This window comes from Brassica napus, chromosome C2 (genome assembly GCF_020379485.1).
Source record: "Brassica napus cultivar Da-Ae chromosome C2, Da-Ae, whole genome shotgun sequence".
Classification (NCBI taxonomy): domain Eukaryota; kingdom Viridiplantae; phylum Streptophyta; class Magnoliopsida; order Brassicales; family Brassicaceae; genus Brassica; species Brassica napus.
In genome coordinates, this window is record NC_063445.1 from 7,331,028 (window position 1) to 7,358,661 (window position 27,634).

At 35.8% G+C, this 27,634-nt stretch overlaps 4 protein-coding genes across 6 annotated transcripts; 2 read left to right on the top strand and 2 right to left on the bottom strand.

The window, feature by feature from the left end:
* The first annotated feature begins 271 nt into the window (after window positions 1–271).
* Window positions 272–3,495, top strand: LOC106407985 (glycerophosphodiester phosphodiesterase GDPDL6-like). Of its 2 annotated transcripts, XM_022695376.2 has the most exons (9): window positions 323–415; window positions 527–646; window positions 764–1,060; window positions 1,146–1,255; window positions 1,327–1,825; window positions 1,912–2,232; window positions 2,299–2,441; window positions 2,518–2,989; window positions 3,070–3,495. In XM_022695376.2, exons 2-9 carry the CDS (start codon window positions 535–537, stop codon window positions 3,372–3,374), a joined length of 2,259 nt encoding a protein of 752 aa, XP_022551097.2. In that variant the 5' UTR covers window positions 323–415; window positions 527–534; the 3' UTR covers window positions 3,375–3,495. The 2 variants fall into 2 exon arrangements, with proteins under 2 accessions (XP_013704276.2, XP_022551097.2); XM_013848822.3 differs by having other exon boundaries at window positions 272–646.
* Window positions 3,496–4,281: 786 nt separating this feature from the next.
* LOC106388326 (formin-like protein 13) lies at window positions 4,282–10,520 on the bottom strand. The gene is made up of 17 exons (XM_022695924.2): window positions 10,257–10,520; window positions 9,352–10,052; window positions 8,954–9,175; window positions 7,279–8,870; window positions 7,070–7,187; window positions 6,890–6,961; window positions 6,702–6,800; window positions 6,562–6,603; window positions 6,393–6,473; window positions 6,258–6,308; window positions 6,087–6,168; window positions 5,916–6,010; window positions 5,758–5,829; window positions 5,553–5,669; window positions 5,187–5,255; window positions 5,033–5,099; window positions 4,282–4,934 (listed from the first exon to the last, which is right to left on the bottom strand). Exons 1-17 carry the CDS (start codon window positions 10,327–10,329, stop codon window positions 4,420–4,422), a joined length of 4,068 nt encoding a protein of 1,355 aa, XP_022551645.2. The 5' UTR covers window positions 10,330–10,520; the 3' UTR covers window positions 4,282–4,419.
* A 347-nt stretch (window positions 10,521–10,867) lies between these two features.
* LOC106407996 (glutathione S-transferase T3-like) lies at window positions 10,868–12,982 on the top strand. Its single transcript, XM_048748673.1, has 3 exons — window positions 10,868–10,960; window positions 12,211–12,614; window positions 12,667–12,982. The coding sequence occupies exons 1-3, from the start codon at window positions 10,868–10,870 to the stop codon at window positions 12,980–12,982; spliced, it is 813 nt and encodes a 270-aa protein (XP_048604630.1).
* A 3,007-nt stretch (window positions 12,983–15,989) lies between these two features.
* LOC106388336 (formin-like protein 13) lies at window positions 15,990–19,246 on the bottom strand. 2 transcript variants are annotated; one of them, XR_007319123.1, is made up of 5 exons: window positions 18,385–19,246; window positions 17,492–18,219; window positions 17,133–17,339; window positions 16,326–17,056; window positions 15,990–16,250 (listed from the first exon to the last, which is right to left on the bottom strand). XR_007319123.1 is itself a non-coding variant. In XM_048747069.1 (5 exons), exons 1-5 carry the CDS (start codon window positions 18,455–18,457, stop codon window positions 16,217–16,219), a joined length of 1,656 nt encoding a protein of 551 aa, XP_048603026.1. In that variant the 5' UTR covers window positions 18,458–19,246; the 3' UTR covers window positions 15,990–16,216. The 2 variants fall into 2 exon arrangements, 1 of the variants encoding a protein (XP_048603026.1); XM_048747069.1 differs by having other exon boundaries at window positions 16,443–17,056.
* Between the last annotated feature and the right edge of the window lie 8,388 nt (window positions 19,247–27,634).

Below are 27,634 nucleotides of genomic sequence, written 5' to 3' on the forward strand. Positions count from 1 at the left end.
ATAAAGGTACTCTGGAAAAGAAAAAACATGAATGAATAAGTATTTAAAAAAAAATAAAAAAAATATATTTATCTGATAGTTTAGGATTAAAAATTTGAAAACCAGTGCAAAACATTTGAAGAATGGAGGGGACTATTTTAATTTTTATTTAGTTTCTTTTTTTTTCTTTGAGTGAGTAACAAGTTAAATTACAAAAATAGAATGTAAAAAGAGTTCTGAGCCATACATGGCTTTAACCACTAATTAAACTTATTTTTTTCCCTATTCCAATTTTAAAACATTTTTTCTTTCTTCGGCCCCAAGCTGCTATCATATTTTCTTATCTTTTCTTTCACAATCTAAAAACGGAAACAGGGGAAAGAACCACAAGGAAGCACAATAGGAAGGAAAGGGCACATGTTCTTGATTTCACGTTGTACGAATCTCTTTACTTGTCCTCATCTCTTTAACAGTTTCTTAAATGTAACATTATGTATCGCAAAAAAAACATTATGTATCTCATAATAGCTACGCTACACACATGCAGGATCAATCATGCTGAGGTTTCTCATCCTTTTCTCTCTTCTCATACACTCTTGTGTTGCGCCCCCCAAAACTAAGGCTGCTGCTGGAACTCTACCTGCCAAGAAATGGCTCACCCTTAGCGGTATACTTTTCCGTAACCCGTCTCTATTTTTAGTTGCTAGCACATGCTCATGTTACATAACATGTTGTTTGTTTGTTTGTGTTTAAGAACCCATACATGTTGTTTGTTTGTTTTCAGGAAAAGAGCCTGCGGTTGTAGCGAGAGGCGGCTTCTCAGGACTTTTCCCAGAGTCAAGCGCCACTGCAAACGACTTGGCTATTAGCTCCAGCTCCCCTGATCTCACAATGTTGTGCAACCTTCAGTTGACAAAAGACGGTGCGGGCTTTTGCTTGTCTGATATCAGGCTTGACAATTCAACCACCATCTCCACCTTCTTCCCCAAAGGCCAGAAGGCCTACAAAGTCTATGGTCAAAACCTCAAGGGCTGGTTTGCTCTTGACTACTCTGCTGACACCATCTTCTCCAACGTCTCCCGTATGTCTCTCTCTCTCTCTCCTTTTCTCCCTTCAAATGCTCCCCACCACCACCATGCCTTTACATGTTCTGTATTATTGAGCAGTTGTTCAAAACATTTTCTCTCGGCCCAGCATTTTCGACGGCCAGATGGCAATTGCAGCCGTGGAGGACGTCCTCGACACCAAGCCTCCCAAGTTCTGGTTGAGCGTTCAGGTATGAGTAACAAACCTAAGGAGGGTTCTTGTTGATTAATCTAATAAACAACAAACAATACAAATGTGCAGTATGACGCATTCTACATGGAACACAAGCTAAGCCCAGCCGAGTACATTAGAAGCTTGCGTTTCAATGGCATTAACGTCATCTCGTCTCCAGAGATCGGTTTCTTGAAGAGCATTGGGAAAGATGCACGCAGGGCCAAGACAAAGCTCATATTCGAGTTCAAAGACCCCGAGGCAAACGAGCCTACCACCAACAAAAAGTACAGCGAGATCCTGCTGAATCTCGCAGCCATCAAGGTCTTTGCCACAGGCATTATTGTTCCCAAAGACTACATTTGGCCCATTGACTCGGCCAAGTACCTTAAGCCGCCAACCACCGTTGTAACTGATGCCCACAAAGCAGGTCTAGAAATCTACGCTTCAGGTTTTGTCAATGATATGCTCACCAGCTATAACTACAGCTATGATCCTTCCGCTGAGTATCTCCAGTTTGTGGACAACGGCCAGTTCTCTGTTGATGGCTTCATCTCTGATTTTCCGCCAACAGCATCACAAGCCATCTGTGAGATGATTTCCTCACACACATATATATATATATGTCTCCTCAAAAATTTGAAGCTAACGGCAGACGATTCTGTTCTCTTGCAGCTTGCTTTGCTCACCAAAAGAGAGATACTCCCAAAATAGGCAAAACGTTGGTCATAACTCACAATGGAGCAAGTGGAGATTATCCAGGCTGCACTGATCTGGCTTATCAGAAGGCGGTGGACGATGGAGCAGATGTGATAGACTGTTCTGTCCAGATGACCAAAGATGGAATGGCTTTCTGCCTTGATTCTGCAGACCTCATACCAACCACCACTGCAGCGACCACTCTCATGACCCGAGCCACCAGCGTTCCTGAGATCCAGTCCAAAAATGGCATTTTCTCTTTTGATCTCACATGGGCGGAGATCCAGTCTCTAAAGCGTAAGAAACTGGTTTCTATTTTTAACAACTATTCTGAAACTATCAGCTAATAAGTTACTTCTCCAGCTCAAATCCAGAGCCCCTTCTTAGCTGCTGATGGATTCCCAAGAAACCCAAAAAACAAGAATGCAGGGAAGTTCATGACTCTCGCTGACTTCCTCAAGTTCAGTAAAGCAAAGGCAGTCACTGGAGTTCTCATCAACATCCAGGCAAGTCTTTTTTCACTATTAACTCTTTAACTTACTCAAGGCATCTCCACTCACTAACGCCTTGGTTTGTTGACAGAATGCTGCTTATTTAGCATCAAAGAAAGGCCTAGGAATCGTAGACGCAGTCAAGTCCGCTTTGACCAGTTCCAAACTTGACATGAAGGTTTTGATTCAGTCAGATGACAGTTCTGTTCTGGACAGTTTTAAGGCTGCCCCTCAATACACTAGAGTACTGAGCATCGACAAGGAAATAGGAGATGCTCCCAAACCAACCATTGAAGAAATCAAGAAGCATGCAGATGCAGTCAATGTCTTGAGAAGTTCTCTTGTCACCATCTCCCAAAGCTTTGCCACAGGGAAGACTAAAGTAGTGGAGGCAATGCACAAGGGGAATATCTCTGTTTACGTCTCTGTGCTGAGAAACGAGTACCTCTCCATAACGTTCGATTACTTCTCTGATCCTACGGTAGAGCTTGCCACATTCATTGCAGGGAATGGCGTTGATGGAGTCATCACGGAGTTCCCTGCTACAGCCACCAGATACTTGAGTAAGTTCTAAACCTCTACAAAGATCATGAAACAACAATCAAGACAAGGCTGGTAATATATATACTTGATGCAAACGCAGGGAGTCCATGCTCAGATTTATACAGAGAGCTGCCCTTTGCCATATTACCTGCAAAGGCAGGGACTCTAGTATCCGTGGCATCCAAGGAAGCACAGCCACCAGCTAGTGCCCCAAACCCGCCTCTTGACGCTAAAGACGTGATTGATCCGCCTCTGCCCCCGGTTGCTAACTTGGCCACCAACAATGCCAGTGGAGGAGCTCCCCCAGCTTCTCTTCGTTCAGGCACCATAGCCACCACCGCTAATCTCAGCCTTTCCTTGATTGCTATGCTGGCCTTGGGACTACTCCTATGTGCTGGTGCCTAATACAAATTGAAGGAAATTTTGTAATATCTTCCTCTCCGCGTAGTACTAGTCCACACCCTTCTCGTTGACACACTAATGCCATATGTCTGTATCATATACTTTACCACAATATACATACACATGCACACTGCGATTAAAGGTCTGAACAAGCCTTTTTAATTGTGTAGGACTATTGATTAGATCAGAGATTGTAATAATCTACCCATGTACATTTTTTTTCTCCTTTTTGTTTTCCCAACTAACCTTGTCTACCACACTTCCTGGAGCTAATGCTCTCTTAAGATAGCAAAGCTGCAAAAGACAAACATTAATTATCAAATCACCAATAGGTCTTGCGTAATCAGATCATAGGAAATTCTTGGAGATACTTTACCTGATCTCTTCCTTTGCTTACATAACATGTATTCTGGTTCACGCCTCTCTCTACAACGTGTTACTTGCTCCTTTACCAAATTGAAAGATATACTGGTAAGTCTTCAGTTGCTGAAACATCGATACATGAATGAATCAAACAATTAATTACCTTTCCAGCTCTCCTCTTGAATATCTCCTAGACTTTTCCTCAAAAGGTAGACGGCAATAACGCAAGGGTAGACAACAATAGAACAAGAACAGATCCTAATGCGATAAGAAGATGATCATTAACCATTCAAACGTCATAGTCAAAACTACCAAATCTCTTCCATCACAAATCCCCACGACTAAGGTTTGCTCTCCAAAAGAAATCATACAGAGGGAAAGATTTTTTTGCCTCTTGTAGAGCCCTGAAGAATAGAATGGGAACACACGTGAGGTAAATCAAATGACACTGCTTATTGCAGCCAGCTTAACCCCCAGAATGATATTTGACCAGACATGTCACAACTCACATGTATTTGTGTTTATTGCTTTATAATTACAATGTTTATACCCCTATAATTACAATGTTTATACCCCTCCCTATTTTACAAGTTAATTTGCCGTTAGGTGACAAGTTAAAAGAAGATAAACTATTTCTGCTCTTACGTCCTTTGTTATCTAAGAAATATGAAGAACTGGTTATTCTTCATGCAGCTGTTCTTTCATTCAGTGGCTCCTTCGTTTCTTGATCTAATCCATTTATTTTTGCTTTCTCCTGTTTAACTTGTTCCTCCAAGGACAAGGGCTTCCTGCTTTCTTGATCTAATCCACTTATCTTTGCTTTCTCCTTCTTAATTTGTTCATCCAAGGACAAGGGCTTGCTGCTTTCTTGATCTAACCCACTCATCATTGTTCTCTCCTTCTTAACTTGTTCCTCCAAGGACAAGGGGTTGCTGCTTTCTTTATCTAGTCCACTTATTTTTTCTTTCTCCTTCTTAACTTGTTCCTCCAAGGACAAGGGCTTCCTGCTTTCTCGATCTGACCCACTTATTTTTGCTTTCTCCTTCTCCAAGGATAAGGGCTTGCTGCTTTCTTTATCTAACCGGCCTATTTTTAATTTCTCCTCCTCAGCCTTCTTATTAGCTTCAGCTTCAAGTTGTTTTACGTTTTCTTCATGAGCACGATTGAACAGTCTTACAAAGTTTAGAAGAGTCGACACCCCTGCAATTTGTAACCACTAGCTAGATTCAGACAACTTCGAAACACCATGTTTCACATAAAAGCTACATATATATATAAACCATCTTGTATATGCATACCTTGTTCAAAAGGGCACTTAGTAGGGTCTTCACCAAAGTAGAAAATTAAGCCATCAACGTTTCTTCCCTGCATACATAACTTAATTATTCTGAGAATAGATAAGATCAGGTAATATACACTTATGTCTTGCACATTGGACTATTGGGGACATACCACTCCCGAATAGAGTGAAGCCAAGGACCTTACTTCTGCTTCCGCATAATGAAGGAACTCCTTCAATATCTGCAAACAAAAACAGAAAATAGACACTGATATATATGATCCAACAATAAATCAATAATGAGCGGCGTCCATGCAGCTGCACTGTCAACACATTTGTTGCATTGTTTGTTAGTCAGTGGTTATACACATTCCATTCAAAATTTACTAGGATCACATCTCATACTGACTTTTATTTCTTATGGGACTTGATTGTTCTCCCAGTAAACGGTCCGCACTTTATATGATTTACATCTACACATTTTTTCGGTTTCCTTTAAGAAAGCCTTGAAGAGAGAACTAGTGATCAAACAGAGATACCTTGTTAAAGTTGTGTGAAATTGGGCCATCACTTTCGGACAAGGAGAGTTCCTGTACGATTTTCTCTAGTCCCTTGTTTATAGCTTGCATCTCCTCAGCCAAAAACTTCAGTTGAATCTGTAACAAACTCAAGAAAATAAGCACAGTTTAATTTTTTCTTACTGATGCAAGCATAAACTGCACATGAGATGTGAAAGCTGAGTACCTTTGTTGCAGGCTCCAGTGATGAAAAATCTTTTGCGAAATCTAAGACTTCTGGCATTTTCTCAGCAAGAATCTGCAGTGAATCCATCAGACTATATCTTTCTCTTCAACTAGTAATACATCCAGAAAGCTACAGAAGCGCAGAAAATAGCAGTTTACCTTGCATAGATAATGCATCAGAGTCATACGGTTATTCCGCGCCCGTGTTTCACTGAGTTTTGGCAGACTATCCAGTTTAAACCCAACCGCAGCACCTACACAAAAAAAACTATTGCCAGAGCAGGATAGAAGATAAAACCCAGAGCTTATGCGTTCCATTTTCAAACTCACCCCTAGCAGTCCCTTGGTTTAGGGCGTTTCCGAGGGACAAGACAGTCTGCATTATTCTTTTGAATTTTTCTGAATTCTTCACCTGATGAAAAGAGAACGAATATAGCCTTGGTGATGCATGTTTTAATCATGTTGTGAGGTCATCCAGACGACAATTTGAGTCTGACTGACCTGCTCTGCTGCGGAGTTAACAACACTTAGACTATTCCTGAGTTCAGAAATCTAAAAAGGTGTTCACTAGTGACCATAAGTACCAAAATAAAAGCTCTGCATAATAGGTAATTAGCAGCATATCAGTTATCAGACCTGAGAACGAAACTGAATTTTGAAAGAGAACACCCTGAGCTTTGTCTCCACTCGTGGGACTTTCATCATCTCTAAGAAGAACTGTTCAAACAATTTCAAGAAGCATATTTTTTGTTATCAGCTCTAATGGTTACTCCAATAAAACTAAAAGTTTTTCTAAGTTTTGTACCAATTCGCACTTTCCAAGCTTGTCCTTGTCACCATTGTAACCCTGCAACATAAAATGAAGATAGATCAAAGGAAAAGGTGGATCACATAATACCCAAAATATTCGATGAACTTTTAGTTTAAGGAGTGCACTTATTATACCTTTAGTAATTCCATTTCTTCTCTTGTTGGACAAAACTTAATTAGGTTCTCAACCTGGTCAGCATCAAGAGCAGATTCCTCCAGGTTACGCACTGAGTACTGCCAATATTTTGAGAGAGAATTTAGCTTTTGATTTTCATTGACATTTTACCAGGAAAAACTGACACGATTAAAGAGCTTGATATTACCATCAAATCCTGCAGAGGTACTTTCACTTTTGAAAGCATAATCTCACAGTTGTATGCTCGCCTGTGTTCAATCTGTAAGATAGAGTTTCTCATAGTATTCAGTATGTTTAACCATAGACAAAACAGTCACTTTACACACAAACAAGTACACGCATGTAAACTATTAAACACATGATTTACCAGTTGGACTTTCTCAGGTTTAGGTCCACGACAGCTATTTAGTTTTAACTTTCCTGCCTCTTCTGGAGCTGATGCGGAGAAAAGACTTTCAAGCTCTTTCATGTCAATCTCAGGAGCCCTAAAGTAACAAATAAGAATTAATAGCTTAGTATAATACAAGAACCGGAGGTATCATTGAAATAGCTAACGACAAGATGAACAATCCATACTTAGAAGCTTCGCTAGACATTTGTGTTTCAGCCCATAAGCTCCCATTGACAGCTCTTGTCAGTTTCAACCAGTGATATGGCTTCAGCTTTTTGGCTGTGTTATTCTTTGAATTTACAGGTAACATTCTCCCTTTTCCTGATGAAAGAGGTCCAGCTGGTAAGGCAGGTGTTGGAGGCACACTAGAACCAGTAGATGGGGATGACTTTGTTCCTAACTTTGGAGGAGGAGGAGGAGGAGGTGGTGCTGATGGTGGTCTCATCTGACCCAACGGTGGTGGTGGAGGTGGTGCTGACGGTGCCTTCATCTGACCTATTGGTGGTGGAGGTGGCGCTTTTGGAGGGGGAGGGGGAGGAGGGGCAGAAGAGGTAGGAAGCCGTGGAGGTGTTGTAGGAGGTGGGGGAGGGGGAGCAGAAGAAGTAGGAAGCGGTGGAGGCGTTGGAGGAGCTGGGGGAGGGGGAGGAGAGGCACCTGTAGCTAGCGCTTGGGGTGGTATACGAGGGGAAACTCTAGCAACAGTGTTCTGGTCTGCATGCCGCATCGGAGGAGGGGGAGGTGGTGGTGGTCGAGGTAACATATGTGTTTTGTCTGATTTAGACACTGGAGGAGGTGACCTAGCCGGTTGTCCAAGAGGTGTAGCCACATCATTGGGAGCTCCTATTGAAGATGAACCAGGAGGACAGAAAGAACCTGATGACTCAGTTTGGATTTGTTTGGCTGTAGTAGCTGATAACATAGGAGAGGGCAGAGCTGAAGATGATTTTGTTATTTTCGAAGACTCGTGAGTAGGAACATTAGATGCAGGAGGAAGGGGAAGAGATGTTGAAGGCAGTGTCATAGGATGCTCTGCGTTTGGAGTTGTTCGATGAAATGTAGAGCCAGCTAATGACACCCATGCGTTTCCCTGTGAAAGTGTCTCCGCCGGTTGGACAACAGAATGATGAAATTTCTCTGAAGGTTGAGAAGCAACAGTTGGAAGTGGAGGAGGTGGGGAAGGTGCTCCTAGTGGAGCCAACGACGTTCTTTCCGCGTGAGGTGGTGACAGTGTGCTCCTGTTTTCCCGAGGACTCGAGATATTCTCCTCAGCATTTTCAGAGAAGTATGAATTCTCTACAAAAGGTTTAACTGTGGCAGAATGATGCACAAGCTTGAGAGAAGGGGACTCATGACTGGTGGTGTTTGCTTGGCTACTTATCTGAAGAACAGAATGCATATCTTCTGCTACAAGCTTCTTTACCGAACCGGAAGGTCGGTTTTCAGGCGTGTCGACCGTTTCAACCTCGGACACTGACGACAATTTTAGTTTTGCATTATTCTCAATTGCTGTCTGTTTCACAATATCATGGATATTTCTGGGGCTTAACCCTTGTGGTCCTGGACTTGAATTCCCATCTGGTCTTTCCTGGACAGCATTTGCAATAGCTAAATGCTGAAGCACATTGCGAGTGGCGTCCGTCTGATCATCCCAGTCAACTTGATTGAAGAAATCATGAACTTTGGAAAAAACTTCTATTGGAAGACCATCTTTCTCTTCCAAACATGAAAAGTTCATCGAATCAACAGACGAGGCAGCATCCATATCCGAGAAGAGAAGCTTCACAAAGAAAGTACTCTCTGTGAGTAATATGCTACAAAGGAATGTGAAGAGAAATTGAGCACCATGAGTACATTACATACCTCAACTCTGAACCCCTTTGGGAATTGTTCTTTTATATCCCATAATGTGTCAACCTCATCACGGTTGAGTATCAAAATATTTGATCTGATAAAAGCTGTGTTGAAAACCGCTCGAAACACCATGACCTCTCTCTCCATGTCATCGTTCAAACTGAGGCATTCAATCACTATATCACCTTGCACATGACAGTTGATGTCAATCTTGACTAGTCCACATTCTGCCTGCAAAACAAAGAGATCAATAAAACAAACAGAGAAAAGCCACAGAATCATATTCCAAACAAAGACAAAGAATAGCTAAAAAGCAACAGAAGGGTAATTAATGATCAAGACCTTAAGATGAAGATGCAATCTAAATTTATCAAGCACATGCTTAGTCAGAGGTTATAACAGTATACCTGCTTGTAGATCCTAAGGTGTTTCCCTTTCTTAGGAGTTGAGTACAAAAGCTTAGGCTTTTTATCATCAACAAAAAAAGGATCCTGACCATATACTCTAAAGATTGGGCGACAACCTCCTTGCCCACTAACATCAGGAACACATCTCAAAATCACACAATCCATGGTGAGAGCCCTATCCAGAGGAGGCCATTCAGAGACCACATTCCTTCTCGACACATACTGTAAATAACGCAGCTGAGAAGGAATCGGGTTCAACGGTGAGAGCAAATGCATAAGCTCGCGCGGAGCCTGCTTGCAGATCATGTCCAAGGTCTTGTACTCACCACTGTACTGCTTCCGGTAAATAAGAAGTGCAGCTAGCATGAAGGCTAGAACCGGCCAAGCCCCTCGCTCGCAATGCATTAGCAACAAGTTGTTTGGGCCGAGGGAGAGCCAGCTTTCACTGGACCTAAGAAAATGGTGCATGACTTCCACAGGCAACAACGAGCAGCCTTCGTAGTGGCGAGGATAGTCCATAATGGTCAAGCCGTATTCTGACAAGACATCAGCCATCACACTCCGAGTACCCACTTCACGGAAGTTAAACACAAGAGAGGATGCCTCGGGGAAGTGCTCCTGTAGCTGATTGACTACTCCGGCCATGTAAGTTTTGTAGTTTTCTTCTTCCCAAGAGTCGTCGGAGAAGCAACAGTCGAACACTGCAAACAAAAAGACAAAACCTTTTGTGTCTTAAAGCCAATCATATCATAAAAAAAATGAAAAATTTCTCAAACAAATCGCAGATTCGCCAAATGAACGTAGAAAGGCTCGAATTTTTTCAGAGGCTCAGATACAGAACACATGGAAGTAGAATCAACAAGGCAAAACAGAGACATGAAGCTGAGGTATAGAGAGAAACAGACCGAAAACTCTGTCGCATATCTCGAGCAAACCATCTGGAGGTTTGCGGTAGAACAATTTGCGGAACAAGGCCATTTCATCAAGCTCCTAAACCCTTTCTTCTCGTTTCGAAACCGAGAACCTTTTGTTAACGTTCGGATTCCAGAATCTGAAGCTGAAAGTTGCCTCTTTTTGAATCTGTTTAAGATGTCAAAAGGTGTTCGCTTTTACTTAACGTAGGAAAAAGAAGGCGTTGGATGTCGTGTGTTTTGTATGTTTCCTGGAAGAGGAAAAGGTCAAGCTAGCGGGTTCGATGACGTGGATCCAATGATCAGCCGCCATCTCTCCACCGGCCTGACATGTGTCTTCTCAGTCACGGATGAACCGGCATTCATCTCTCAGGCCCATTTGGTTGTTAATGAGGTTTTAGTGAAGCCTGTTAGTAAAGCCCGCCTAATTCTGCTCTGGTTTGTTCAGGTAGTAAGGCCATCGGTATCGGGAGCCCTTAGGCCCGTCCCGTAAATATAAATAGGTCGGGAATAATGAAAAAGAAATTAAAAGAGAGTGGGACGGGCCTTTAGTAAGGGCCGTTCGGGCTCGTCCCGTAGACGACGTGGCAGCACGGGAGTGGGCGATGGAATCGGTGACTTGTGCGGCTGTTGTTCTCCTCGAGAATTCCGAAATCGAAATCAAAATCAAAAGCTCGATGGCGATGGCGATGGCGATGGTGAAGCCTTGATCTCCAAATCCATCTCTTCAAATCGAAAGCCAACCCTGCGTCTTCTCTCTTTCACTGGAGTGGGAGATCTCTTTATCTCCGTTGGCGAGGTCGCAGCTTCCGTCGTCGTTTGATCCCCAGATCCTCCTCCAAAGCTCAATCCACATCGGTTCGCTTCCGTTCCAATTCGACGAGAACCAATCCTCCCCAAAACCTTTGAGAATCGTCCCAATCTTAACAAGGTTTGTTTTTCAAGTCCGATCTGATTTCGAAATTTTTTTTTAGGGTTTTGTCGAAATTCGGCGAATAAAATGGTATTTATCCGATGTTGTTTGATAGATTCGATGGTAAAAAGATATAGATTCATTGGTTTGAGAACTATTGTATAGATTCTAGGGTTCGGCAATTTATGATAGTTCGTATAGATTTCAAAAGCTTTCTATGGTTCGATTGTATGATTGTTTCGTTGTAGCTTGTGTGATTGTTTCGTTTTGATTGTATGATTGTTTAGTTGGTAAAAAATATCCTTGTTCGGTTCAAATTTCTATGTTCGATTGTTTAGTATAGATTTGAACAACTGTATGATAGTTTCATATAGATTTCTATGGTTCGAGATTAATTTTTTAACTGGTTTAGATTTTCATATGTGTGCAAATTCCAATCTGTGAAAATAAGCTCATGTCATTTGTATAGATTTGATTCGTATAGACTAATAGTTTAGAGTTTGATTCGTATAGATTTAAATATCTCATGTCATTTGTCTTGATTAGCTTTCTTCATGACACTTTGCATTTTCCATAGTTCGTAGTTTATTGATTAATGTTTTTTTTTAATCTTGCAATAGTAATGCATTCAACTGATTGTTTCTCTGTCTTGTGTTGGACATTTTGTGGTTGGAAATATTAAATGTTAGATATATATTTAAGTCACTGATGTTTTAAAAGAAAGTTGATAGCTTTTTAGTTGTGTAATACGTTGGGATTAGACATTTCTTGTTCGGAGTTTGTCATTAAGGCGGTGATGTACTTTGTATTCTTCACTTCCTCCTATTTAAATCTCTTATCTTTTCTCTCTTCTATCATCTCATTAGTCTTTCTCCAAGAAATCTCTTATATTTTCTTACTGTTATAGATCCAAGCAATCTTCGTAGCCAGTCCTCTAGCTACGTAGGACTGCTTCACAGTCAACAAGGTAGCGTTTTCCATGAAAACTTTCCTTATGAAAGTTTTCATTCTAGTGTTAACTTTGGAGAATCACAGACTTTTCCGGCTTTCAGTTCACAACAATCTCAAGACGCACCAGTAGAGACACCATTACAGACACCAGCAGCCCGTGTTGTAAGACGCAAATGGAATCCAGCAGATGACGAGGTGCTGATCAGTGCGTGGCTTAACACTTCCAAGGATGCTATTGTTGCAAATGAGCAGAGGTCGGGGGCCTTCTGGAAACGGGTTGCTGCTTATTATGCATCAAGTCCTCATGGAAGAGAGGATGGTGTGAGAGAGCACGGTTGTTGCAAGAAGAGGTGGTACAGAATCAATGAAGATGTTAACAAGTTTTGTGCCGCATACTCGGCAGCAGAGCGACAAATGAGCAGTGGTGAGACTGACACTGACGTTCTGAAGAAGGCGCATGACATTTTCTTCTCTGATCAAGAGCACAAGTTCACACTTGAACATGCTTGGTGTGTTGAGGTATGAACATAAGTGGCTCAGCCTTAACACACCCACGGCTGGTGGCGTTTCGAAGAGGAAGAATGTGGAGATAAATTCCCAAACTTCTACCAACAAAGGCTTCGTTGATGTTGAGAGCAGGCCCGAAGGTGTCAAGGCTGCTAAGGCTAAAAGAAATACGGGTAAAGGGAAGTCCTTGGCTGAGATTGCGACCGTTTGGGAAATGAAGAAGGACGATTTGGTGAGGAAGGAGAGATTGTCGAGGCTAGCAATACTAGACACTCTCCTTGCCAAGACTCAACCATTGAGTGAGGTGGAAGAAGTTGTGAAGAATAAGCTCTTAGCCGAGTTATTCTGAAAAAAATTAAGAAGAAGACGTCTCTTTATGTCTTTAATTTTCTGTATGCTCTATGTTCTTGTTTGGTGTTTGCTCTATGTAGTTCCGGTTTCCTTAAATGAGTTTTTATAAATGGGTTTAATTTTCTGTATGCTCTATGTTCTTGTTTGGTGTATAGCTCTATGTTTGTAACTGTATAGCTCTATGTGTATCTAATTTAAATTTCGACAATGTATGCAGGTTAAGTAAAAATGGGACGTTACAGCTATACGCAGCCATCAGATGACGAGGATTTATTTGGAAACAATGACGACAGTGACTACAGCGAGACGGATGATCTCATACGACGTGACGAAGCTGAGTTAAGCTTGGAACGTAGTTCACAGGTTCACTACCCTCCGCAACCGGAGGTTGAGTTTGGTTTCCCGCAGGTTTGCTATTGTGGTGCTAAGCCACTGCTTGCAACGTCTAACACTAGGCAAGATCAAGGTATGTGCTAGTTAGTTACTGACTTGCTTATGTGCTAGTTTGTGTATGTGCTTAGCTAGTTTTGCGTATGTGAAACAAGGAGAAGATATTACACTTGTGCGAAGAAAGACGACGGCGAATGCCATGTCTACAAATGGTGAGATGAGGCGTTGATGGAGGAGATGAGAGCCCAAGATATACACGTGCTTCAGCTGGGTGAAAAGGTAGAAAGCCTAACCCTTTTGACTGACTATGACACAGAGCAGAAGATACGAAACCTAGAGAAGATTGTGGGTGATATGGCTAGGGAGAAATCTTCTTTTAGTTATGGGTTTGAGTGCTTTGTAGTAGGCATAGTTGTTCTTGTTGTTGTAATAGGCTTGGTGGTTATGTTTGGATAATTTTAACTATGTAATCGATGTATTTTTCGGATGTAACCGACATGGTTTTCTATTTTCTCCGAAGTAACCGATATGGTTTTGTACTCTTTTATTTGTGCTCGTGCCCAAATAGAATGGCTGACCATAAGTCACATGATCACAAGTTTCTTATTTGTAACATATAGCTCGTGACCAAGCTGACCATAAGTGACATATACTTTCTTTTACAAGATGTAACCATAATAAGTTATATTGTTTATACACATGTTTATTTCATTTATAACCATAAGTCACAAGTTGAGTTTCTTTGTACCAATATGTCACATGATCCAAAGCCACATGTTTATTTTGCTTTCTACCAATAAGTCACAAGATGTACTAAAGAGTTTATACCAATATTCATTCACGGGAGGATTCGTAGAGACTTATTCTTTATCATATAAGTATTGAGACTTCTTCTCTCATTACAAATGTGCAAAGTCTCATCTTCTCTTAAATTTCTAAACATTTTTTTTCTCTTGTAAAAATTATCAATGGCTTCTTCTTCCCATTATCATTACCACAAAGATGATGATGATGAATTAGATGACGTATTTGAAGATTTATTTGAAGAAATTGATTTCAATCCAAAACCAAAAGAGCGAAAAACACGAGCTTTTATCGAGAGACACCGGGAGGAAGGCCATCAGAAGCTCTGGAATGATTATTTTAGCGAAACTCCAACATACCCGCACAATGTATTCCGGCGACGGTTTCGAATGAACAAGACATTATTCTTGCGTATTGTGCATCGTCTCTCTACAGAAGTTGAGTATTTTCAACCCAGAGTAGATGCAACCGGACGGTCGAGTCTAACTCCGCTCCAAAAATGTACCGCAGCAATTCGTCAATTGGTGTATGGTGGTGGGTCTGACACAGTTGACGAATATGTCCGAATTGGTGAAACAACAGCTCGAAGAAGTTTGCACAATTTTGCAGCGGGAATAATCCACTTGTTTGGCGATGAATACCTAAGACGTCCCATACCGGAGGATCTGCAAAGACTACTATATATTGGAGAACAACGTGGGTTTCCAGGGATGATTGGAAGCATCGACTGTATGCATTGGGAGTGGAAGAATTGCCCCACGGCTTGGAAAGGAATGTATTCACGAGGAACCGGAAAACCAACGATTGTCCTGGAGACGGTAGCTTCATATGACCTCTGGATATGGCACGCGTTTTTTGGAGCTCCAGGTACTATGAATGATCTTAATATTCTCGATTGATCACCCGTTTTTGATGACATTATTAACGGAATAGCACCACAAGTTAACTTCTATGTTAATGGTAATCCATACCATTTGACATATTATCTCACGGATGGTATTTATCCGAAATGGGCTACTTTTATTCAATCTATCCGACTACCACAAGGTCAGAAGCATTCATTATTTGCTCAAACCCAAGAAGCTGTGCGAAAAGATGTCGAGCGTGCATTCGAAGTCCTACAAGCTAGGTTTTCCGTTGTTAGAAATCCATCTAATATATGGGATAAAGAAAAAATAGAAAATATTATGAGAGCATGTATCATACTCCGTAATATGATTGTCGAAGATGAACGATCATCAGGAACTGAGGGCAACGTTCATGAATTTGAAGAAAGAGAAGAGGTGACTACATTTTCCGTCAATATGCCTTCACCTATCGTGAATACAATTGATCGTCGAACGAGCGTTCGGAATAGACAAGTCCATGAACATTTAAAAAATGATTTGATTGAAAATATATGGGCTAAATTTGGACATCTTATACATAACATATAATTTATAAGTTTCTATTTGTATTGGAATAAATGTTTGTGTGTGTTTTTTTTTATTATGATGTTTGGTATTTTTTTTTTCAACGTTGTAATTTTCTTAAGATTTCAATTTTAATGTTAAACTTCTCTTTTATATGTTTTATTTAAAACTTCTTTTTATATGTTATTCATTATTAAAATAATAAATTAATTAAATAATAACCTAAGGGACCAGCAAATTACCACTAATAATCTACCAAATTTTTCAATGTCCATAGCTTAGGTCCCTTAACATATAACCTTATTAAAATATGCTAAGGGCCTGTGGGTTGAGTACCACCAATACCAATGCCCTAAGTACTATTAGATATCTTGTAGTGTTTTTTTCCTTCAAATTCTCTAATGGAAGATTGTGTGATATTCTCTAATAACATGATACAGCTGTTTATTGCTGATGCATTATATATGTTATGTAACAACACCTTTGCTTTATTGGTTTTGCATTAAAATAAGATTCAAAGGCAGAAGAAAGTAAAAGAGTTGAGTGTTTAGAAGAGATCAATGTCAATGTCCATAGAGTTCAGAAGCACTCCATCATCTTCCCAGTGGCATTCGGATCTTTCTCTGTTATTCGCAACGGTGCATCCAGTGGCCGAGGGTCCTGCAATAACTCTATATATGTTAGCCAACAAAAAACAAGTGTGTGACACTAGCTGATATATAGGTGTAGTCATACCATGCCCCGTATGAGAGGCCAATTGATCCCACGGAAGAAAGCATGAATAGAATACACAAAATCTGACACACACTGAAGATGAAGCTGAAAATAAAGATCTCAAGAGATAAACATTACGTGGTAGAAGAAGTATAAAGCCGTGGAGGTGTTGGAAGAGGAGGACGAGGAGGGGGAGGGGGAGGAGGAGAGGCAGAGATAGCTAGTGTTGGGTGTGGTATAGAGGTAGGAGGGGAAGAAGAGGTAGGAATCCGTGGAGTAGTTTGAGGAGCTGGGGGAGGGGGAGGGGGAGGGGGAGGGGGAGGAGAGGCAGCTGTAGCTGGTGATGGGGGTGGTATAGGAATGAAAACTCTAGCGGCTGTCTTCTGGTCTGAATGCTGCACTGGAGGAGGAGGAGGAGGAGGAGGTGGTGGTGGTGGTGGTCGAGGTAATGCAGTTGTTTTGTCTGATTTAGACACTGGAGGAGGTGACTTCACCGGTTGTCCAAGAAGGGAAGCCACATCATTGGGAGCTCCTATTGGAGGGCTTAACCCTTGTAGTACTGGGCTTGACTTCCCATCTGGTATTTCCTGGACACCATTTGCAATAGCTAAATGCTGACGCGTATTGCGAGTAGCATCATCCCAGTCAGTTGGATTGAAGAACTCATGAACGTTGGAAAAAGCTTCTACTGGAAGACCAACTTTCTCCGTCAAATCAACAGACGAGTCATCATCCATATCCGAGAAGAGAATCTTCACAAAGAAAGTGCTCTTTTGTGAGTACAAAGCTATAACCATATACCATGTAAACACGAATAGTGTACATTACCTCAACTCCGAACCCCTTTGGAAACTGTTCTTTTATATCCCATAATGTGTCAACCTCATCACGGTTGAGCGTCAAAATATTTGATCTGATAAAAGCTGTGTTGAAAACCGCTCGAAACATCATGACCTCCATGTCATTACTGAGGCATTCAATCACGATATCACCTTGCACATGGCAGTTGATGTCGTCAATCTTGACTAGTTCTACCTACAAAACAAAAGAACACTCAGAAGAAAAAAAGCTACCGAATCATGTTCCAAACAAGCACAAATAAAAAGCTTAAAAAGCACAAGAATAAGGCTAATTTTATCATCTAAGACCTTAGGATGAAAGATGCAATGTGAAAAACGTTATGGAACCTTGTTTGAGAAGAGCTGCTTGTAGATTTTAAGATGTTTCCCTTTCTTGGCACTTGAGTACAAGAGCTCAGGCTTCTTTTTATCATCATCTACAAAAAGGGGATCCTGACCGTATACTCTAAAGACTGGGCGAAGAAAGCTTCCTTGTCCACTAACATCAGGAAGACATCTCAACATAACACAATCCACGGTGAGAGCCCTTTCCGTTGGAGGCCATTCAGAGACCATAGTCCTTCTCGACACATACTGTAGATACCGAAGCTGAGAAGGAATAGGGTTCAGGGGCGAGAACAAATGCATAAGCTCAACGGGAGCCTTCTTGCAGATCATATCCAAGGTCTTGTACTCATCACTGTATTGCTTCCGGTAAATAAGGAGTGCAGCTAGCATGAAAGCTAGAACCGGCCAAGCCCCTCGTTCACAATGCAATAGTATCAATTTACTTGGGCCGAGTGAGAGCCAGCTGTCACAGTAACAAAGAAATTTTTTCATAACTTTCACAGGCAATAATGAGCAGCCTTGGTAGTGGCGAGGATAATCCATTACGGTCAAGCCGTGTTCTGACAAGACATCAGCCATCACACTCCGAGTATCCACCACATCACGGAAGTTAAAGACAAGAGAGGATGCATCAGGGAAGTGCTCTTGTAGCTGGTTGACAGCTCCCGTCAGATAAGTTTTGTAGTTCTCTTCTTCCAAAGAATCGGTGGAGAGGCAGCTGCCGAAGACTACAAACAAAGACAGAACCCTTTGTCTCTTAAGCCAATCATATCATAAAAAATGAAAAATAAGATTTTTCAGACAGTCAGATTCAGAAGACAAGGGAAGTAGATACAACTTTGCGCCAAAAACAGAGAGAAGAAAAGCATAGGAACTGAGAGAAACAAACAGACCGAACACTTGGTCGCATATCTCGTGTAAACCATCTGGAGTTTTGCGGTTGAACAATTTGCGAAGCAAGTCCATTTTTTTTATCAAACTCCTAAACCCCTTCTCCTTCTCGTTTACCACTTTGTTAGGATTCCAGATCTGAAGCGGAAAGTTGACTTTTTGAATGTGTTAATAATGATGTGAAATGGTGTTCCATGTCGTGTGTTGTAGGTTTCCTGGAAGAGGGAAAAGGTCAAAGCTAATATGGGAAGCTAAAATATTCAATTGTGGTCAAACTAAATAATGGAAACTTTAGGGACAAAGAGAAGGTGTGTCTCTTTCCTTTCCATGTCGTGCGGGTAATGGTTGTCGTATTTTTATAGATTGATATTTGGTTTTCATAATTTGGATTGTATTCAAAAGATTTGGACCGAATCAGATAATATTATTATTTTTGGTACAAATATTCTGACACTTTTTAGATCCACTTTTAGATACATTTGTTATTTAGATATTTTTAGGTTCCTATACATCAGAACCGAACTCATTCAGATCCAGAATAACTCAACTCAAAACCCACACATAAATTTATAATATTCAAACGGAGACTAATTTAAAAAAAAGAGTCTCCAATGGTTTATATACTAAACTCAAAACCAACAACAAAGCAATCTCAAGATCCAAATAATGAGTCTCCAATCTATGGTTCCGAATGGTAACAGCGGATTGAGTGGTGCGGGACAAGCGGATTGAGTGGTGCGGTGCGGTTTATGGTAGAAAAACGAATACTGCGGGACAAGTACGGTTCATCTAAAAGAAGCGGTTAAAAACAAAATGTAATGAACAGTGTAACTGCGAGATACATATAATATATTTATATTTTATAAACTAAAAAATCAGTAATACTAATATAATTTTTAATATATATTTCATAAATAAAATTTCTAAGAACTGCTATTTTTAGAAAGATATCATTTTTATATAGAAATATTGTAGATTTAGAAATTAGGATAACAAGAGTTTTTTGATAGCTGGATATGGTTTTATAATTTTTTATCAATAGGTTATCATTTTAAATTAAATTTTCCTAAACATGCTATTTTTAGAAAGTTGTCATTTTGTTGATAAATATTTTAGATTTGAGATTGTGATTTAAAAATTAGGATAAAAAGAGTTTTTGTTGATAGATAGGTATGCTTTTAGAATTTTTAATCAATAAATTATAATGTTTAAATAAATTTTCCAAAACCTACTATTTTGGGAAAATTATCATTTTTCTAGAGAAATATTGAGGATTTTGGATTTTGATTTAGAAATTAGGATAACAAGTGTTTTTGTTGATAAATGGGTGTAGTTTTATAATTTTTTATCAATATGTTATCATTTTAAATTAAATTTTCGAAAACCTGCTATTTTTGGAAAATTATAATTTTTGTAGAGAATTATTATAGATTTGGGATTGTGATTTAGAAATTAGGATAACAAGATTTTTTTATTGATTGATGGGTATGTTTTTGTAATTTTTGATCAATAGGTTATATTTTATAAATAAAATTGGAAAGAACTGTTATTTTTAGAAAGTTATCATTTTCGTAGAAAAATATTGTAGATTTGTGATTATGATTTAGAAATTAGGATAACAAGAGTTTTTGGATATAGATGGGTATGGTTTAAGAATTTTTGATCAACATGTTATAATTTTTAAATAAATTTTCCAAAACCTGCTATTTTTGGAAAAGTTGTCATTTTGTTGATAAATATTGTAGGTTTGTGATTGTGATTTGCAATTAGGATAAAAAAAAGAGTTTTTGTTGATAGATAGGGTATGCTTTTAGAATTTTTGATCAATAAGTTGTAATGTTTAAATAAAATTTCCAAAACCTACTATTTTGGGAAACTTATCATTTTTTCTATAGAAAAATTATAGATTTTGGATTGTGATTTAGAAATTAGAATAAGACGGTTTTTTATTGATAGATGGGTATGTTCTTGTAATTTTGATCAATACGTTATATTTTATAAATAAAATTTCTAAAAACTACTATTTTTAGAAAGTTATCATTTTTGTATAGAATATTGTAGATTTGAGATTGTAATTTAGAAATTAGGATAACAAGACTTTTCTTGATAGATGAGTATGGTTTTATAATTTTTTATCAATAGGTTATCATTTTAAATTAAATTTTACTAAACTTGCTATTTTTGGAAAGTTGTCATTTTGTTGATAAATATTTTATATTGGAGATTGTGATTTAGAAATTAGGATAACAGAAGTTATTGTTGATAGATAGGAATACTTTTAGAATTTTTGATCAATAAGTTATAATGTTTAAATAAATTTTTCAAAGCCTACTATTTTGGGAAAGTTAACATTTTTCTAGAGAATACTGAGGATTGTGAATTGTGATTTAGAAATTAGGATAACAAGAGTTTTTGTTGATAGATGGTTATGGTTTTATAATTTTTTATCAATAGGTTATCATTTTAAATTAAATTTTCCAAAACCTGCTATTTTTGGAAAATTATCATTTTTGTAGAGAAATATTATAGATTTGGGATTATGATTTAGAAATTAGGATAACAAGATTTTTTGTTAATAGATGTGTATGCTTTTGTAATTATTGATCAATAATTAGAGAGTTATCATTTTCGTAGAGAAATATTGTATATTTGGGGTTGTGATTTAGAAATTAGGATAACAAGAGTTTTTGGCTATAGATGGGTATGGTTTAAGAATTTTTGATCAACATGTTATAGTTTTAAATAAATTTTCCAAAACCTGCTATTTTTGGAAAGTTGTCATTTTGTTGATAAATATTGTAGGTTTATGATTGTGATTTGCAATTAGGATAAATAGAGTTTTTGTTGATAGATAGGCATGCTTTTAGAATTTTTTTATCAATAAGTTGTAATGTTTAAATAAATTTTCCAAAACCTATTTTTTTGAGAAAGTTATCATTTTTCTATAGAAATATTGAAGATTTTGGATTGTGATGTAGAAATTAGGATAACAAGATTTTTTTGTTGATAGATGGGTATGGTTTTATATTTTTTTATCAATAGATTATCATTTAAATTAAATTTTCAAAACCTGTTATCTTTGGAAAATTATCATTTTTGTAGAGAATATTATAGATTTGGGATTATGATTTAGAAATTAGGATAACTAGATTTTTTGTTGAGAGATGGGTATTCTTTTATAATTTTTGATCAATGGGTTATATTTTATTAATAAAATTTCTTAGAACTGTTATTTTTAGAACATTATCATTTTCTTAGAGAAATATAGTATAATTGGAACTGTGATTTAGAAATTAGGATAACTAGAGATTTTGGTTATAGATGGGTATGGTTTCATTATTTTTTTTTATCAATATGTTATAATCTTTAAATTAATTTTCAAAAACCTGCAATTTTTGGAAAGTTGTCATTTTGTTGATAAATATTGTAGAATTGCGATTATGATTTAGAAATTAGGATAACATAAGTTTTTGTTGATAGATAGGCATGCTTTTAGAATTTTTGATCAATAAGTTATAATGTTTAAATAAATTTTCCAAAACCTACTATTTTGGAAAAGTTATCAATTTTTAGATAAATATTGAAGATTTTGGATTGTGATATAGATGGGTATGGTTTTATAATTTTTTATCAATAGGTTATCATTTTATATTAAACTAGTATAACCTCCTGTGCTAAGCACGAACCAATTTTATTGTCTTCCAAATTATACAATCATAAAATTGCAATGACTTATCAGTAACAAATTATTATTATAGTTATATATATCTTCTAAACCTACCGAACACATTGTTATATAAACTTAGAAATAACTACCTTCAAACAAAGCGACTCGAGTTGCCAAAACATTTTTTCAAATTTTTTTAAAGAAATGTTACATAATAAAAATACATTTTAATAACATCGTCAGTTTAAATCATGTAGATTGAATAATATTGTATTCTTTTTATGAAAAACTAAGAAAGAATTTGAATACAATATTATATTCTTTTTTTATGAAAAATTATGAAAGAATTTCTTTGTAAAATCAAGCCAAAGAAGATGAACTGTGGATAAAAAGACATAAAAATTCAGAAAAGTTTTTTTTTTAGAATAAAAATGCAGAAAAATTGATTGACTCAATTTTCTAAAAAAATTGGTTGAAATTTATATACCGTATGAAACTGCTTGACATAACTTGAAGTTACACAACTTCTGTGAACGTGTGATGATGCTAGTTTGAAAAAATAGCTTTTGTCAGCAGTTAAAATATTTATGATCCAATAAACTTTTTGTTATTTGTTTTTTTTTTTTAATTTTGTAAACACTTACCATATGTTACATTTTGATTGGTAGAATGACTTGTGATTTAGTATATAAGGGATTTTCCAAAACCTGCTATTTTTGAAAAATTATCATTTTCGTAGAGAAATATTATAGATTTGGGATTATGATTTAGAAATTAGGATAACAAGATTTTTGTTGATAAATGGGTATGCTTTTGTAATTTTTGATCAATAGGTTATATTTTTTAAACAAAATTTCTAAGAACTGCTATTTTTAGAATGTTATCATTTTTGTAGAGAAATATTATATATTTGGGATTGTGATTTAGAAATTAGGATAACAAGAGGTTTTGGCTATAGACGAGTATGGTTTAAGAATTTTTGATCAACAGGTTATAAATTTTTAAATAAAATTTCCATAAAAAAGAGTTTTTGTTGATAGAAAGGGTATGCTTTTAGAATTTTTGATCAATAAGTTGTAATGTTTAAATAAATTTTCCAAAACCTACTACTTTGGAAAAGTTATCATTTTTCTATAGAAATATTGAGGATTTTGGATTGTGATTTAGAAATTAGGATAACAAGAGTTTTTCTTGTTTGATGAGTATGGTTTTATAAATTTTTATCAATAGGTTATCATTTTAAATTAGATTTTCCAAAACCTGCTATTTTTAGAAAATTATCATTTTCGTAGAGAAATATTATAGATTTGAGATTATGATTTAGAAATTAGGATAACAAGACTTTTTGTTGATAAATGGGTATGCTTTTGTAATTTTTGACCAACATGTTATATTTTATAAACAAAATTTCTAAGAACTGCTATTTTTAGAATGTTATCATTTTTGTAGAGAAATATTATATATTTAGGATTGTGATTTAGAAATTAGGATAACAAGAGTTTTTGGCTATAGATGGGTATGGTTTAAGAATTTTTGGTAAACAGGTTATAATTTTTAAATAAATTTTCTAAAACCTGATATTTTTGGAAAGTTGTCATTTTATTGATTAATATTGTAGGTTTGTGATTGTGATTTGCAATTAGGATAAAAAAGAGTTTATAGATAGGGTATGATTTTAGAATTTTTGATCAATAAGTTGTAATGTTTAAATAAATTTTCCAAAACCTACTAATTTGGAAAAGTTATCATTTTTCTATTGAAATATTGAGGATTTTGGATTGTGATTTAGAAATTAGGATAACAAGATTTTTTTTTGATAGATGAGTATGGTTTTATAAATTTTTATCAATAGGTTATCATTTTAAATTAAATTTTCCAAAACCTGCTATTTTTGGAAAATTATCATTTTCGTAGAGAATATTATAGATTTGGGATTATGATTTAGAAATTAGGATAACAAGATTTTTTGTTGATAAATGGGTATGCTTTTGTAATTTTTGATCAATAGGTTATATTTTATAAACAAAATTTCTAAGAACTGCTATTTTTAGAATGTTATCTTTTTTTGTAGAGAAATATTATATATTTGGGATTGTGACAAGAGTTTTTTGCTATAGATGGGTATGGTTTAAGAATTTTGATCAACAGGTTATAATTTTTTAAATAAATTTTCCAAAACCTGTTATTTTTAGAAAATTATTATTTTGTTGATAAATATTGTAGGTTGTGATTGTCATTTGCAATTAGGATAAAAAAGAGTTTTTGTTGATAGATAGGGTATGCTTTTAGAATTTTTGATCAATAAGTTGTAATGTTTAAATAAATTTTCCAAAACCTACTATTTGGGAAAGTTATTATTTTTCTATAAAAATATTGAGGATTTTGGATTGTGATATAGAAATTAGGATAACAAGAGTTTTTCTTGATAGATAGGTATGGTTTTGTAAATTTTTATCAATAGGTTATCATTTTAAATTAAATTTTCCAAAACCAGCTATTTTTGTAAAATTATCATTTTTGTAGAGAAATATTATAGATTTGGGATTATGATTTATAAATTAGTATACCAAGATTTTTTGTTGATAGTTGGGTATGCTTTTGTAATTTTTGATCAATAAGTTATATTTTATAAATAAAATTTCTAAGAACTTTTGTTTTTAGAAAGTTATCATTTTCGTTGAGAAATATTGTATATTTAGGTTTGTGATTTAGAAATTAGGATAACAAGAGTTTTTGGCTATATATGGGTATGGTTTAAATTTTTTTGACCAACATGTTTTAATTTTTAAATAAATTTTCCAAAACCTGCTATTTTTGGAAAGTTGTCATTTTGTTGATAAATATTGTAGGTTTGTGATTGTGATTTGCAATTAGGATAAAAAAGGGTTTTTGTTGATATATAGGGTATGCTTTTAGAATTTTTGATCAATAATTTGTAATGTTTAAATAAATTTTCCAAACCCTACTTTTTTTGGAAAGCTATCATTTTTCTATATAAATATTGTAGATTTTGGATTGTGATTTAGAAATTAGGATAACAAGAGTTCTTGTTGATAGATAGGTATGGTTTTATAATTTTTTATCAATAATATGTAATGTTTAAATAAATTTTCCAAAACCTGCTATTTGGGGAAAGTTATCATTTTTCTAGAGAAAGTTTGTAGGTTTTGGATAATGATTTAGAAATTAGGATAACAAGATTTTTTATTGATAGATGGGTATGCTTTTGTAATTTTTGATCAATAGGTTATATTTTATAAAATTTCTAAGAACTGCTATTTTTAGAAAGTTATCAGTTTTGTATAGAAATATTGTAGATTTGGGATTGTGATTTAGAAATTAGGATAACAAGAGTTTTTGGCTATAGATGGGTATGCTTTTATAATTTTTTATCAATAGGTTATCATTTTAAATTAAATTTTACTAAACCTGCTATTTTTGGAAAGTTGTCATTTTGTTGATAAATATTGTAGGTTTATGATTGTGATTTGCAATTAGGATAAATAGAGTTTTTGTTGATAGATAGGCATGCTTTTAGAAAATTATCATTTTCGTAGAGAAATATTATAGATTTGGGATTATGATTACTAAATTAGGATAACAAGACTTTTTGTTGATAAATGGGTATGCTTTTGTAATTTTTGATCAACAGGTTATATTTTATAAACAAAATTTCTAAGAACTGCTATTTTTAGAATGTTATCATTTTTGTAGAGAAATATTACATATTTAAGATTGTGATTTAGAAATTAGGATAACAAGAGTTTTTGGCTATAGATGGGTATGGTTTAAGAATTTTTTGTAATGGGGTTATAATTTTTAAATAAATTTTCCAAAACCTGCTATTTTTGGAAAGTTGTCATTTTGTTGATAAATATTGTAGGTTTGTGATTGTGATTTGCAATTAGGATAAAAAGGAGTTTTTGTTGATAGATAGGGTATGATTTTAGAATTTTTGATCAATAAGTTGTAATGTTTAAATAAATTTTCCAAAACCTACTACTTTGGAAAAGTTATCATTTTTCTATAGAAATATTGAGGATTTTGGATTGTGATTTAGAAATTAGGATAACAAGAGTTTTTATTGATAGATGAGTATGGTTTTATAAATTTTTATCAATAGGTTATCATTTTAAATTAAACTAGGATTGGACCCGCGCGCCCGCGCGGGTAGTTGTTCAATTTTGTATGGTTAACATTTTAGAATGTCCATATTTATATGTTTTTAGAATTTCCTCAACTTGTTTGTTAATGTTTAGCTAATAAACTTATTTCTTATTGAATTTTTTTTTGTCATCTTAATGAGATTGTTTGTTTTCAACAGCCTGAGTTCCTTGCTTATTTTATTTTGACAAAATAACACTAAAAAGAAGCATATTAAAGTTCTAAGTATACTTTTTATTTTATTAAAGATAAATTTTCTTAGATAGTTTTTTTTGGTTTATTTTCACAAAAGTAGTTTTCTAAAGAAGAAAATGACTAAAATAGGTTTTATTTTTTGAAGACTATTGTTGTGACAAAAACTTTAAAAAAACTATTTGAGAGAATTGTCCTTTATTAAATCTAAAGATGGTTATTTGAACTTGAAATTTGTATATATAGTTCAAATTTTATTTTAAGACAATTTATATATGATTTAAAAAAATATTATTATTTGTTATATGTTTTGATTGTTTATATTTATGTATAATTGTAAAATTAGATAGTTTGTATATGATTAAATGTGATAAACTTATAGTATTAGATAAATAAACTTAGGTATTGCTTTGAAAATTAGTTATATTATAATATATTTTAAAATTTCGCCCAATATATGAAAAAAATTGTCAAACATTGTGGACCTCATTCATTTGTAATGGCCAAGCCCAAAATGTTTTTTTTTCAATGTTTTTTTGGGAAAAAAAACAGAAAGTAGGTTACCGTCGGTTGTTTCGTTCCACTGACTTCCTTTTTTACATTGAACTCTTTCTTTGTCTTGTCTCTTTCTCTTCACCGGATCCTTTGCTCCGCGATCTTATTTATTATACGCTTTAGAAATATGGCTAGTATTGTATAATTAATCAGATAGCTATTGCTATATACCATCGCTTTTGACCTCAAGGTTAGACATGATGAGCAAACTAAACCCGAAAAAAAAATCATGCATGTCTCAGATTAGTAACGAATCAACTAAAACGCTTCCGCTTTTGGTTTATTATGCTGACTGATTTTAACTCAGTTTAGTTTACCCGTATCTATTTCCAGGACAGGGTCTGAATTACTGATAGATATATATTTTCTTAGAAAAAGAAGAATGTAAGAAGAAACCGACAACAAAAGCAAACATCAATTGTGTCAGAATGGAAGGAGATCATGCTTATCTATGGATTATTGCAGTTGATCGTATCTGACCAATAAGATGGTTAGTATACAATACTAAACTAATTGTTTTACATTCTCAAACCAATTCTGATTTCTTTCTGTGCAAAATATTAACAGGACCTTCATAAAGTGATACATTAAGATCGTTTGTTTTTTAAATATAGTAAAAATTGAAATTGTTTGTGAGGCGAGATCAAAATCGTTATAAACATTGCAGCTCGTTG

Coding starts and splice junctions, on each gene's coding strand:
- LOC106407985 (XM_013848822.3), top strand. CDS start 535: ATGCTGAGGTTTCTCATCCTTTTCTCTCTTCTCATACACTCTTGTGTT. Junction 1,061..1,145: donor CATCTTCTCCAACGTCTCCC/GTATGTCTCTCT, acceptor ATTATTGAGCAG/TTGTTCAAAACATTTTCTCT. Junction 2,990..3,069: donor TACAGCCACCAGATACTTGA/GTAAGTTCTAAA, acceptor ATGCAAACGCAG/GGAGTCCATGCTCAGATTTA.
- LOC106388326 (XM_022695924.2), bottom strand. CDS start 10,329: ATGGCCTTGTTCCGCAAATTGTTCTACCGCAAACCTCCAGATGGTTTG. Junction 6,962..7,069: donor AACCTGAGAAAGTCCAACTG/GTAAATCATGTG, acceptor TCTATCTTACAG/ATTGAACACAGGCGAGCATA. Junction 6,169..6,257: donor TTAACTCCGCAGCAGAGCAG/GTCAGTCAGACT, acceptor TCTTTTCATCAG/GTGAAGAATTCAGAAAAATT.
- LOC106407996 (XM_048748673.1), top strand. CDS start 10,868: ATGGAATCGGTGACTTGTGCGGCTGTTGTTCTCCTCGAGAATTCCGAA. Junction 10,961..12,210: donor TGGCGATGGCGATGGCGATG/GTGAAGCCTTGA, acceptor GGAGAATCACAG/ACTTTTCCGGCTTTCAGTTC. Junction 12,615..12,666: donor TTCTCTGATCAAGAGCACAA/GTTCACACTTGA, acceptor TAAGTGGCTCAG/CCTTAACACACCCACGGCTG.
- LOC106388336 (XM_048747069.1), bottom strand. CDS start 18,457: ATGGACTTGCTTCGCAAATTGTTCAACCGCAAAACTCCAGATGGTTTA. Junction 18,220..18,384: donor GATATGCGACCAAGTGTTCG/GTCTGTTTGTTT, acceptor CTTTGTTTGTAG/TCTTCGGCAGCTGCCTCTCC. Junction 16,251..16,442: donor CTTTATACTTCTTCTACCAC/GTAATGTTTATC, acceptor GAGTTATTGCAG/GACCCTCGGCCACTGGATGC.